The sequence below is a fragment of the Carya illinoinensis genome, chromosome 16, assembly GCF_018687715.1.
Source record: "Carya illinoinensis cultivar Pawnee chromosome 16, C.illinoinensisPawnee_v1, whole genome shotgun sequence".
Taxonomy (NCBI): Eukaryota; Viridiplantae; Streptophyta; class Magnoliopsida; order Fagales; family Juglandaceae; genus Carya; species Carya illinoinensis.
Window position 1 is genome coordinate 21,668,035 of NC_056767.1, and position 13,981 is coordinate 21,682,015.

At 35.9% G+C, this 13,981-nt stretch overlaps 1 protein-coding gene across 2 annotated transcripts; it reads left to right on the forward strand.

The window, feature by feature from the left end:
* Positions 1-7,235: 7,235 nt before the first annotated feature.
* On the forward strand, positions 7,236-13,436 carry LOC122299667. 2 transcript variants are annotated; one of them, XM_043110066.1, is made up of 11 exons: positions 7,237-7,479; positions 7,593-7,693; positions 7,783-7,903; positions 8,026-8,094; positions 8,228-8,321; positions 8,455-8,963; positions 9,225-9,339; positions 9,744-9,799; positions 12,074-12,180; positions 12,346-12,433; positions 12,896-13,436. In XM_043110066.1, the coding sequence occupies exons 1-11, from the start codon at positions 7,336-7,338 to the stop codon at positions 13,154-13,156; spliced, it is 1,665 nt and encodes a 554-aa protein (XP_042966000.1). In that variant the 5' UTR covers positions 7,237-7,335; the 3' UTR covers positions 13,157-13,436. The 2 variants fall into 2 exon arrangements, with proteins under 2 accessions (XP_042966001.1, XP_042966000.1); XM_043110067.1 differs by lacking the exon at positions 8,026-8,094 and having other exon boundaries at positions 7,236-7,479.
* The last annotated feature ends 545 nt before the right edge of the window (positions 13,437-13,981 follow it).

Below are 13,981 nucleotides of genomic sequence, written 5' to 3' on the forward strand. Positions count from 1 at the left end.
CCAGTAACTTCAGTTTATTCGAAGGAGCGAGATAGAGATATTTGGGAGGGGTGGGGGAGGGTAGGGGTGGGTGAGACTGGTGTAAAGAAAGATAAAAGGTGGAGAGAGAAAAAAAAAAGTAAAAGTTTGAAAGAGAACGTCAGAAAAGTGTAAGTCCCGAGAAAAACATTAATTGAAGTGTAAAAGATCTCCTACATCTAAGTTGTATTTTACTTTTAAAGAAATCATTATGTGTCATCTTGTGATTGGTGGGTGTAAAACATATTACACCAAAGCTGGCTGTCAGCGCACTCTTTTTATTTTATAGGAAGAGTTTATTATAAAACTGAGAATTATAATGAATTCTTATCCACCCAAACAACTTGGGAGATAGGAATAAGAGTAACATTTTCCCACTTGGCTACATCATCTACATGCTAAGCATAACGAGCCAACCTATGAGTAGCCTCATTACCTAATCTATGGACATGTTGGATAATACAAGCATTAAACCTTCTCATTAAACTCTTAGTTTCCTATAGCAAATGAAGTAAAATGAAGAAGGATACTGCTATTTCATCTTAAATAGCCTTGATTATCATCAAACAATCACTCTCCAAAATAAGTTGTATAATGCCATATTGCAGATAGAATTGTAGTCCTCTGAGCATTGCTAGAAGCTCCACTGCCTCAAGATCTGCAACATCTTGTTCTTTTTTACTAACAGCAAGCGGAACCTCACCCATTTGGTCTCTTAGAATTGCTCCCACCCCTGCCCTTTGTTGATTTGAAAACATAGCTCCATCAACATTTAGTTTGACACAACCAGATGTAGGGGGTTGCCAACTGTAGTGTGATTTCAGTTTGGATTGTGGAGTAGTCAATTGCTCTTGAGAATATTTTTGCATAAACAAGGCACGAGTTATTGTCTACTTAGAACTTAAAAATTTTTTATCATGCACCATCTTCTTTATCCTAAACTAGAAGCCCCAAGCCAACAAAAAGAACAACCCCACATCTTTGATTGAGCATTTTCCATGGATATCCAGTGCAGTTTCTAAGAAGCCTCTTTGAACCTCATTATCAAGCACAACGGACAAAACTGCTCCAAGTGGTTTGAGCAGAAGGGCAATGTAATAAGGCATGTGAGATACATTCTAGATCTTTTCTACACAAATTGCATATAGGGTCAACATTGACATGTTTTTGCTGTAAATTCTTTATAGTAGGTAGATAGTTCTTACAAGCTCTCCAAGTAAAAATCTTCACCTTATGAGGGATTTTGGGCTTCCATAGCCTTTTCCAAAGAGGTAGCAATTGCTGATGATAAGAGCTTCCAACATCTGACCCTATCTCTCTTTCTATCAATAGCTTGTAAGCACTTTTTACACTGAATCTTCCATCATTTTATTTCTTCCATATTCTTTTATCTCCCCCCCCCTCCCCCCATCTGGACTAAGTATAATATTTAAAATATTTGTAGCAATGCTTGAATTGAATAGAGCTATAATCTTTTGGACATCCCACCATTTTGTATTGCTGTCAATGAGTGTGTCAACCGTTTCATTCTTCATCTGCTCTAATGTTAAATTAAGATCTTAATTTAGTGAGCTATGACCAAGAATCCAGCAATCTTTCCATACATGAATCTTCCTTCCATCACCTACATGCCATTGACATCCCTTTAGCAAACAATTTTTAGCTTCCAATATTCCCCTCCAAGAATAAGAAGGGTTGTATCCCAGCTTTGAGTCAAAAAATCAGAGTGTGGGAAATATTTTGCCTTAAATTGCTTGTGCAAAAGAGTGTCCTTTTCTTTAAAATCATTCAACCTTGTTTTTCCAAAAGAGCTATGTTAAACTTCTTGAGGTCTTAGAATCCCATTCATTCATAAAATTTAGAAGCACATATCTTGCTCCAACTCACCCAATAGATTTTCCTTTCATTTTCTTTTTTGCCCCATCAGAAATGTGCCATCATTCCTTCCAATTCCTTACATAAGCATTCAGGCAACTTGAATCAACTCATAGCATAAGTTAGAATATATAAAGCAACAACTTCAATAAAAATCTCCTTGTCATCTTGTGATAGTTGTTGTTCTTTCCGAGTTTGTAGTTTTTGCCACACTCAATGCTTAATACCAGAGAAAGCATTAGCTTTTGCCTTGCCAATCATAGGTGGTAAACCCAGGTACTTTTATATTGTTGAACCATGCTACCCCCTATAGTGCCATGCTGTCCTCTTTGAGCTCAACCCTTGTGTTTCTACTAAATACCAAAGCAGTCTTCACTTTGTTGATTTTTTGACCTGAGGTTATCTCATACTTTTCTAGTAGCTCTTGAATTTGTATGTTTGCATTAATGTCAATTTTGCAAAAGATCACACTATCATCTGCAAACAATAGATGGTTTATTCTTGGTGTTCTTTAACAGATTGGTATGTTTGGTATTGATTGATTCCTGTCTGCTTCTCTCAGAAGATGGATAAGTCCTTTAGTACATAGAAGAAAAAGATAAAGGGATAAAGGATCCCCTTGTCTTAACATCTACTAAGAATTATATGTCCAGTTGCCAAACCATTGATTAAAACATAAAAAGAAATAGAAGTAACACACTTCATAATTATATGAATCAGTTTAGCATCCAACCCAAGATTCTCTATCATTTTTTGCAAAAAATCCAACTCAACCCTATCATAAGCCTTGCTCATATTCAGCTTAATGGACATATACCCTCTCTTCTCTACTCTTTTTTGTTGTAAGAAATAAATGAGCTCATATACAATGAGGACATTATCAATAATTAACCTACCTGATACAAAGACACTTTGTGAATCTGAAATAAAACTAGGTAGGACCTATTTCAACCTATTTGCCAACACTTTTGAAATGAGTTTATAAGTTACATTACAAAGGCCAATGGGTCTAAAATCAAAAACTCTCATAAGAGAGTATTTTTTGGGAATCAGGGCATTAAAAGTCTTGTTCAAAGCTGAAGGAAACTCACTACCATTAAGAACATGCAGTACAACCAGCTTTGGTCACAGAGTCTCCAACAATATGCTAGTAGTTTTGGAAAAAAATAGGTGACATGCCATTAGGTCCTGGTGCTTTAGTAGAGAGCATTTGTTGTAAGGCTTTGTAAACTTCTTCTACATTGAAACTGGCAGTCAACTACTCATTCATTTGGTCTATCACTTTCTTCCCAAAGTCTGATACAAAAGCCATCAAGCCTATTTGATATGCAAAAGTAAAGAGGGATTGAAAGTAATCCACAATAAGAATGTCCCTTTAGTCTCCTTCTTTTCTTATACCATTTTCATTCTGCAGCCACTTAATGTAGTTTTTTTTTTCTCCTATAGGATGCTTTAGTATGGAAATATTTGGAATTTTTATCTCCAACCTGTAACTACATAGCCTTTGATCTCTGGTGCCACATGATTTCTCCTTTACCAAGCCGTTTTTGTACTTCTTCTCGAGCCTGAGCATGTATTTCCAATCTGGATAAAGTGGGATTAGGTTCTAGAACTTTAGCAAGTTCTTTTTTGGCCAACTCTAGGTTCTTATGGACTATACCAAACTTGTGCTTATTCCATTGTTTTAGCTTCAAGCTGCACCCTTTGAGTTTCCTCATAACTTCTTCAAAAATCCCATCCCTCAAGCCACCATTCCACACATCTTTAATAATATGCTTACACCCTTCCTCTCCAACTCACATAGCTTTAAACCTAAAAGGCTTGCTTCCTCTCCTTATCTCACAGCCACCATCAGTTTCTAATCATAATGGAATATGGTCAGAATAGGCCACACTCTTATGAGTAACAGTAGCATAAGGGTAACATTAACACTAAGATGAATTTGCTAAAAACCTATCTAGCCTTTCACTAATATAAGCTCCTCTCCCTTTTGTCGCACCAGGTATAAGGAACCCCATTGTATTTTAAATCTCTCAGCTCACAATCATTTAGCATGTTTCTAAAGTCCCTCATCAACCCTCACTTCTCATTGAAGTCTCCAAATAGTAGCCAAGGAAGCCCACCCCTTGTATTCATGGATCTGATCAAATTCCATATAGCCATCCTTTAAGTCATATCAGGATGTCCATATACACTAGTTATGTGCCACCTAGTGTTGTTTGAAGCATTTGTAGTGATTAAGGCATCGATATGGTGTTTTGAATAACTAAGCACAAGCACCTTTACTTCATCCTTCCATATCAATGCAATACCACCACTTTTACCCTCACAATCTACTACAAGGCAGTTAGAGAAACTCAATCGAAACTTTCTTTCTATCATCACCTTAGCAAACAATTTTGTCTCTTGAAGAAACAAAACTTCGGGACCTTCATTTGAAATTAAATTCTGAAGAGCACGAAGCCCACGTGAATTCCAGCTTAGTATTTTCATGATGTCTGGTGGGGTTTGGAACTAGCCACCACGGATATCTCTTTGTGTTTTTTCATTGAGTCAACCCCAAGTTATGTAATACTCTTCTTTAAAAGCCTCGTATATTTCTCCTCCTCCTCAAGAGTTGTTCTTTTCCTTCTACTACTTTTACCCACCATATTGTTATCTCTAATCACCCCTTGTGCCATCTTCCTTTTACTCATTCTCAAGCGTTTCTTGACAATTGACATAATTTGATCTACTGGGCTCTTTTCATTTTGATCGATCCCCTGCATGACATTCAATTGTTCGTGGCCCACATTTGGATCCCTCAATGAATATGGCATCCACACTTGATTCCTTATGTAACACCCCAACTTCACCAACAAAGTCCATTGTTACCATCTTGAATTTAAAAGCTTCCCATAACCGTTGCACCCTTATTTCCAGTGATATTGTCGGCTTGGTTTTGATTATTCTCACCATAAGACATAGCAGTTTCCAAATCAGTTTCAACCCTGACTGTTGTTACTCCTTTCTGTCCCACAATTTTCTCCACCTGTCGCTCTTCATTTTGTTGAGATGAGGAGAGATGATTGTTTCAATGACTGCTTTTGGACTCGATTGGCAGCACCACAGCCACCTACAAACCCTACACTTAACCACTACCCATAAGTGAATCCTGTAACTACACAATCATCCTTGAAGGCCATCCATTTCTCACAATCCTCCATGTCCTAAGCAGCCATAGCAGTAGCAGAAGTCAGGTAATCTTTCATATGTAAAACGAACCCAACATACATGGTTAGAGCCTATTATAATTTTCTTCATTCTCAAGGAAGGTTTAGAGATGTCAAGATTAACTTGAAGCTACATGTATTCACCCCATGCCAATTCATCATTCTTCAAAACTACTTCCACAACCTCACCCAATGAATTCCCAACCAGATTGCCCACATACTAGTTTCTTGTCATAAGGGGAAGGTCATGGATCCTTATCTAAAAAGTTGCTTGTATAAATTGAATGCAATGGACCTGCTGCCTTTTTTTCAATTCTTGCATGAAAACAAGTTTTTATTTATTTATTTATTTTTACTTTTATTTTTATTTTTTTATTATTATCAAAAGATCATGGGCCTTCACATAAAACACGATCCTTGTCTCTTAAATATTCAAACTCCACCAGAATGAGGCTCAAATCCAAGTCTCAGAACTTCACCCTTTTAACTGGTCTCCAAACTTTCTCCATAGTCTATTTGAACATCTCCCTATGATAATACTTCTTCGTAAACAACTTCATGATAACATATTTGTTGCCTTTCGATATTGCATCTTCCAAAAAACTAGCTTCCACATGAATTTCTTATTGTTTCTTCTTAGTGATTGACATACATTCATATAGTGTACTAAGTTCCTCTACCATAACCACACCACCACCAAAGTCGCACTGGATTGAGGAGAAAAGAAACCTGTACAAAGACAGAAGAGGGCCTCACTGTGAGAGCCTAACTTCTTTTTCAAACTTAGAAAGCTAATAAATAAGTCAAAATCATTGAAAAAAAAAAAAAATGAATCGTGAATATAAAATATAACTTGATGATAAACTCGATCTTAAATTGTGTTTGGACGAAAATTAAATGACCAAAGACTGACAATGCATTAACGTTAAATTCAACTCATCTACACATATGCATACCATGCTTCATTGGTAACACCACAATCCGGGCATTTGAATAATGTTTGGACCTAAGATCATTATTAATTAATTAATTATTTATTTATTTATTTTAGTAGTGCTACATTTATCAAGGATGTAGAGATCGGTCTTAAGAAGAACAAGATTTTTTGATTTTTTTTTCATATATTTTTTTATATTCTTAAATATATATATATATATATATATATATTTTTTTTTTTTTTAAAAAAAATTCACAACATTACTAAAAAATATTTTCTTAATTATTAAGTAAAAAAAATTAATTGGGACCCATTTGTCGGAGAGTGTAGCATTTTTATTTTTTATTTTTTCAATTGGGAATCATTGATGATTGCTTGGCAACATTATTGATTTTTTAATTTTTCAAAGATATTATATTACTGACTTACATTCTTTTTATCTTCAGCACTTTTCTATCTTTCTGCCGTATGCGTCACTTATAAAATTAAATCCGCGATTTCAACTTTTATTTTTTATTTATATAAAATTTGACATCGTATTTGGGTGTTGATAATCTCTTAACACTTCTCAACATACTCTATTGCTATTTATTATTTTATTATTACATTTTACCTACTTGTTATTACTATTTATTATTTTTTACTATTATTTAATATTTTATTATTATTTTTTCACTACTATTCACAATATATCTCAATACTTCTCGACTTTCAAATCCAATCTGAAACTCCTTTGGGTGTTGATAATAAAAAAGGATTTTTTTTAAAGAAATAATACTTACAGCCATGAGTTTGCAAATGTCATGCAGTCATTTTGAAATAAATAAATAAATATAGAAAATACATGAAAAGAAGATTAATTTTTAATAATAAATTTTATTTTTTTTCAAAATGACTGTACGACACTTATACATTTACGATTATACATAGCATTATTTTTTTTTAATTTTATTATTATTATTATTATTATTATTATTATTATTTTATTTTTTATGCTTGTCCATTCACCATAAAATCAAACAAAAATTTTACTGCCTTAAAATTGGGTTTTTTACAAGTACTTTTTTTTTTTTTTTTTTTGGTTTTTTAACTCCCATGCGGCCATGCCATGTGTAGCTTTCGTTGCAATGCTACATGTCGTTACGATGGAAGTCGGCTGGTGTTTAACCGACCTCCAATTATTTCAGAACCCAGAAATGAAAGGCTTACAAGTTACAACAGAGTAAAGAGAGTGGAGTTGTGGGAAGAGCCGAAGCAGCAGTGCCAGAGAAAGAGAGTTGGGAGGATTCGGGAATGGGTGGCGGTATATCTTGGTGGTCGGAGAAGCCTGTATTTTTCAAGATTAACCGGAAATCGGAAGCCGATTCCCTTCTCAAGTCGTCCATCTCCTCCAAGCTCCATGACTTCCTCTCTGATTACTCCGACGACGTTCTTTCCGTAAGCGATTCCAGAGTTCCTTTTTTTGGTTTTTTAATGATTACCCACCCATCTGCCCCAATCCAAGACTCATTCGGAACCTGTTTTTGTTTATTCGACGATGAAACCAACAGGAGTATATAACGGTGCTTATTTGCAACGGAAAGCATCAATATCAGGCGAGGGATGATTTAGACGCATTTCTTGGCGAGAGGACTGCCGAATTCGTTACTTGGTACCCTCCCTCCCGCTCTCCCTGATTGATTTTCTTCTTTACTCTTTCTTCGGCCACTTCTTGGTTATGTGACTTGTCTTTCTTTGTAGGCTATGGGATTTCCTCTTGAGTCAGGCTCTTCAATCCGGTTCAGACCTTATTGCTTTATCAGATTCAATAGATGTCACCTCTGTCACCGCCAAACATGACCATGCTTATCCCTCATCCTTGGTATTTTCTCAGAGACTTGAGCGCTTTCTCTCGTTCTTTTTTGGGTCAGTGTATTATGTGATAGATGCATGCTTAATTTTTTCTGTGAATTTTTTCATAACGTGGGTTCGCCCCAATGGCAGACCAAAATGGATGAGGGTATCAATGCCGGACAAAAAAGCATTCAGTTTACTAATAAATCTAATAAGAAGGTTTGCAATAACTTAACTTTGAGTGATTAGTTATTGGAATGGGGTCTTTTCAGCGATTCCTTGACAATCGCATTTTATCCTTTTGTCGAAGTTGTTCATAAATTTTTGTTTTGCTCTTTTCATTGTAGAGCAGGTTCTTTTACACGAGTCCAATCGGTCACCTAAACAGGTTTTACAAGAAAAAATTGTAAAAGCTCCTTCTAGCCATTTTAAATCCTCCTCATCAGGTGAGATTTTTTTCCTACATGTTGAAATTAATGTTGATGATGGTTCATTCAAAATCCATAGCAATTTGTATGCAAGTTTGTGGTTGCTTATATGCCAACCACATTGAGCAGCACGTTCACTTCGTCCTTGCAGGAAATGCTCATCCCCGAAATTCTGCTAATAATGTGACTGGAACAAGCCTCTCTGCACATGCAACTGTTGTGGTATCCGAGTCTCACCACAATGAAAGGACACGGGGCAGTGTTTGGGATAGACTTGGCAAGCCATTGGACGATGCATCTGAAGGGAATGAGACTGTTGATGCGAGTGCTGTTGCTGATATTAATCAAGATGAGCAACTACTTAACTGGCGATCACCAATGCATACTGCACTGAATGGTGGACATAGTCGGACTGTGAGAGGGGAAGTTCCTGGTCTTAGTAAGAATGACCTTGTTGAGGGTAGAACATTACAGCACAAGCCTCATCCACAGCATGCTGCAAATAACATCAGACGGAAGAGACACTTTGGTGACATCAGTCTTGGCCTTGGTGCTGGTTCAGTTTCTTCTGTGGGTGGGAGGAAAACAGGTCTCAAAAGCAAAGAAAATTTACAGGATTTGAAAAAACCACATAAGACTAGTGCTCCAAACTTGGCTTCGGTATGTTCTGTACTGGCTAAACTATGCTCATTGACCAATGAATAAAAACAAAACTGCTAATCATATTATGAGAACATTGAGAGCAATGACATTATGTAATGGTGTTACTCTGTTAAAAAGAACTGATTTGTGTATTTTTACATGGAATTATCTTTTCTTTTTCATGCTAGAAACTTGATTTTGTTTCCTTCAAGGACATCCCATAGAGTTGGATTCGTACAGATGGAGGGTTTACTTAGTTCATTGTGTTCATTTATACAGGAAGTTTTAGATGTGAAACAAAAATTGCATCAAATCGAGACGGAAATGTCTAGGCTCCGATCAAGGCAGATGGAGATGGAAAAAGATGGAAAGCCAAATTTATTGTTAAATTTTGGTAAGGCCATCCCAGAAAATGCAGCAAGTTTTAAAGTTTCCTTCATATTTTCGAGCTGAAACAGTTTCTCCACCTTTTTTTCCTGTCCTTCACCTCCTCTATTGGGATATCACAGTTTTTATTTTTGTATCTTTTCTTCTTCTTCTTCTAATGTTAGAATAAATTTAATCATTGATCTTTCTCAAGATTTTGACATGAATTGATCAATTAGCTTCCTGTTAGGTCTTTAAGGATACTTTTCTTCTCCACCATTGAATAAAATGATCTGGCTTGTTGAACCCTCTTTCTCTGAAGTTCTTATCTGTAGTGAGCTTTAACTAGTTGGCCGTGAAGCTCATTGAATGTACTGTATAATACCAAATGCCCAACTTCATACTGAATTTTGTTCACTTGGGACTTTGCAGGTTCGTCGAAGCATCTGAAAGAAGATTCTGAATCAAGAACTGTAATTGTGACAAATGTAAACTCATAGAACCTTTTCTGGGTGCCTTTTATTTACTATGAGAATTGTTTCTTAGTTGTGCTTACAATTTATGTTGCAGTCTTCTGTACCTTTCCATCTTCACAATGCTTATTGATGCATACTGTATTGTTATCCAGATATTTCTAGGTCTTTTGTTTCTAGGCTGTTTCTAGAACATATATATTCAAATTTTTCTATAAATAGAATGGCATAAATGTTTATGAGAATAAATCATGTAATAATTACTTTAATGGCAACTAAAGTCACTTCAGAAATAGATTTCATATTCTTTACTATTAAGTGCAAGATCATATTAACTGCAAAGGGTTACTTATAAAAAAAATATTAACTGCAAAGGGTCATGAAGAAAGAAGAAAGAAGGCCCTAACTATTAGTTCTTGGGGCTGCTTAACTCTGCTGTATTGTGGTCTAAGGATGGGCTTGGGATGAGCCGTAGAGTTAGACATCCTGAGTTTGGTTCTGCACTAAGAGTTTCTATGGATTATCTAATACAAAATTCTGGTGGATGCGGTTGCATATCTGGGTTTCACTCCCCAACAGTGAGTCTGATGGGCCGTGAGATTCCACGCATCAAGAAGACTCTGTTGTCTTTTTGTCTGAACAACAGTAGTTGATAGCAATTTGTTAAACTATTGTGATTGTAGGGAGAAAATACTAAAATGAGAAACGGGAATTTGTGTGAAGGACATTGAAATTTTTATGAACTTCCAACCGTTTTCATATGAGATGTCTAGATTGTAAGTTGGGTTTTAAGCTTTTAGGATAATTACATGGAATCTAATGGCTATCTATATGCTTGTTGCCGGTGCTGATAGACAATGCTGTGAAACAGCCACCTTAGCACAATTTATTTATTTTTAGTAGCATTTTTCTTTTAGTCCAGTACCAAATTGACAAGGGATGGAAGCACCCCAAATGGACACTGGGCAGCAGAAGCAACATGGATATTGAGGTTTTAATTTTCTCGAGGTTGAGAAAGGGGAATAATGTTGGCAAAAAGCTATTGATTAAAACCTTATTACAAAAGTAAAGATTCTCGTGGATAGGGCTTGAATGATTATAATTGGGGTAAAAGGACTTAATGAGAAGGCTTTAGCAGCAAGAGTTACAACATAGACTAGCACCTGATGGTTTCATTAACACCCAATTCATGTCATGGATAACATGTTATAGGGATGGACTTATCTCACCACCAAGATAGACTGAACCAAGTATTGATTGGGAAGCTGCTCTTACAATTGATTAGTTATACTCCTGGCTATGAAGTCTGCAATATTGATGATCCTATTCTTTTCATTCCGCCAAAGACAGGGAGACACTGTATATTTTTGGAAATCCCATGCCTACACACGTATAGTAGGCTGCCTAGCGGTCATGTCTTCCCTTAAAACTACAAATTGTGAGGCCTGTCCTCCACATAAGAAAAAAGGTTAATTAATTCTAGGACATAACTGTAATCAACATCAGGCATCACTTTTAGACTTTCAGAAGTGTCACACCTAAGGTTTCCTCATTGCTGCCCTCATTTTGGGAAAGAGAGCATTACATTAATCTTTTTGATATATGGGTAAAAGGTGTGGATTGAGGGTAGTCTACCGAGAGCATTACGTTAATAAACACAGAATTCAAGAAGCTAATCTCTAGGCATGACACCCAGATTTCCTTAAGTATCATGGTATGGTTCTATTGTTCATACATGATTCTAAGAGTGCGCGAACCTCTTCTGGATGCCAAAAACTGCCCTCAATTCAATTATAAGACTTCAAATATTCCTCTCAAGAATATTGAATGTTAGCAGGGTCTTTCTCATCTATTAAGGAGAGTGACCAAAAATGGATGGGCTGATTCTAATATAATTAGTGATCCCAGGCCCTGCCTATAAACATATGTCCTTGAAAGAGGGATTAATTGATTGGAAGATAAACCCGATATTGCATTACTATCCAAAAAACAAAAGTTAAACCTGATTTTAGTAATCCTAGTTCTTTTAGGACATATACTCCAAGAGAGTCACCAGTGGAGGAACCTGATTAGGCCTTGCATTTAAGGTTCTATTTGTTGAATGTGTTTTTAATTGGGGGACCATAAATTATTCCTTAGAACTTCAATGTGAACCGTTATCAAAAGTAGAGCAAATTCCGTATACTAGTTTTGGACAAGTTTATCCTTTAGTTTTCTTTTTTTCTTTGTCAGCATCACTGTCGTCTAGTAACTAATGGACTTGTACATTGGTTGGTTTGGAAATATCAGGTACACTTTGCAGCCACTAAAGAGGCATTATCCTTGTATTTTGCCAAATGTGGGTCAGTTGTCAACGTGGTGATTCTGACTGATGAAGCAACTTCACGACGAAAAGGGTAATAACATTTTCTCAATTGTTTTATAATTCTTACTGTGTACATGTTCTATTTATATATGGTATATTTTTTCCTTTTAAAAGTAACAAAACATTATTAAAAACACAAAAAGCACTTCAAAGTATACAGGGTGTATACAATATAATGAAATTAATCTTCTTTTAGGTCTGCTTATGTTACTTTCGTTAGCAAGGAGTCTGTTGACAAAGCATTGGAATTGAGTGGAAGTCAGTTTTTTTCAAGGACCATAAAGGTAAACAATGTTCCTTTTGTTTTATCTCATATATTTCTATTTGATCATTGATTGGTATATGAGGATTAAGAAGTGACAAAGGACTGGACTGAAAGTCTTGTATGGATCAACCCTGTTGACTCTTTTCTTTTTTGTTTATGTAATATTTGTTTTAGTTGATTGAGCTTTAAGTGACAAAGGTCTTAAAGAAAACCTGATAGTTGCATGTCCCCTCAAACCCAGGAGGGTGGAAATGAATTAAACAATGAATATCCTCTTCCATCATAAGCTACTTTGTTCCTCAATCCTCCCCCTATTTATATAAAGTCTTTGCACTTTTTAAAAAAAAAAAAAAAAAAAGGTATTTGCAACTGCAGATAGGTTTAAATCCTTTGTTGTCCAAATGACCTTAATTGTTGTAGTAGAGATTAAAGATGCTTGATATTGAATTCATTTTTAATTACACTTGTGATTCCTGTGTAGGTGCTGAGGAAGGCTGAATCAGCCACTGCAACACCGGGACCAGCCCAACATGCTGGGATCCCATCCCAAGCACCTTTAACTCACATCAACAGAAATTTTACCACTAACAAACTACATTGTTCGAGCTCTCATTTACAGTGGCGAAGGGTGGACGTCTCTGTTCCATCAGACCCATCAGCTACAACAAATGTTAAATCGAGAGAAGCTGGATCCTCTGCCTCCCAACAACAGCTTCCCGGCTCACCTACATCAGTGAAATGAGATCTTTGTCTCGAGAGCACCCTGCGGCTTTCTAGTTCTGCTTATAGTCACATTTACTTGGCCTTTAATCTTTCTTTCTTCTTTTCTCTTTTTTTTCTCTTTTTTTTTTTTTGAATTTTGGGTTGGGGGATCGGAAGATTATTAGGGCTCTGTGTGTTCTAAGCAAATGCTGACCACGGCTGGCTAGTGTTTGGATGTATGGACTTGATGAGCATCAGTTGATATGAAAAATCTTGTTAACCTTTGAAATGCAGATAACAATGAATCAGATTCAAAATTATTTTCGTGCTTTCTTATTCATATATAGAGTTTGCACAGGATAAAGAAAATGATATACAGTTCAACGGGGCACGCCGAGGCGTTGCTCTTGTATATGTCCTGTACACTTTGGCATTTGCTTCCTTTTGATGGATAAAATTTTTTACCGATATATAAAAAAAAAAAAAAGAAAAAAAAAAAAAAGATACACAGTTCAGCAGGGCCATTTGGACAGGGACAACAATTTCAGTTCCAAAATTGTACCCTTGGTTTTCAGGGAAAGTTATTTAAGTAGTTCTGGAGTGCCGATGACGAGGTACTCTTAGAATAAAGATTACGTGGTAGTTTTATCACATCTCATTACATATTATGTAATTAAAATTTCTTATGTAAATACTAATTTTAATTGACATGACATTCTCTTTTTATTTCTCTTTTGGTACCAAGCTTGATTTCTCACAATTTTTATGTACTTACTAAAAAAGAGACCGTAGAACTTTCCCCCAAAAAAACCCCCGAGTTGTGTTTTTAAAAAGAGATTGTATAAAGGGAGTCACTGCTTGTGCT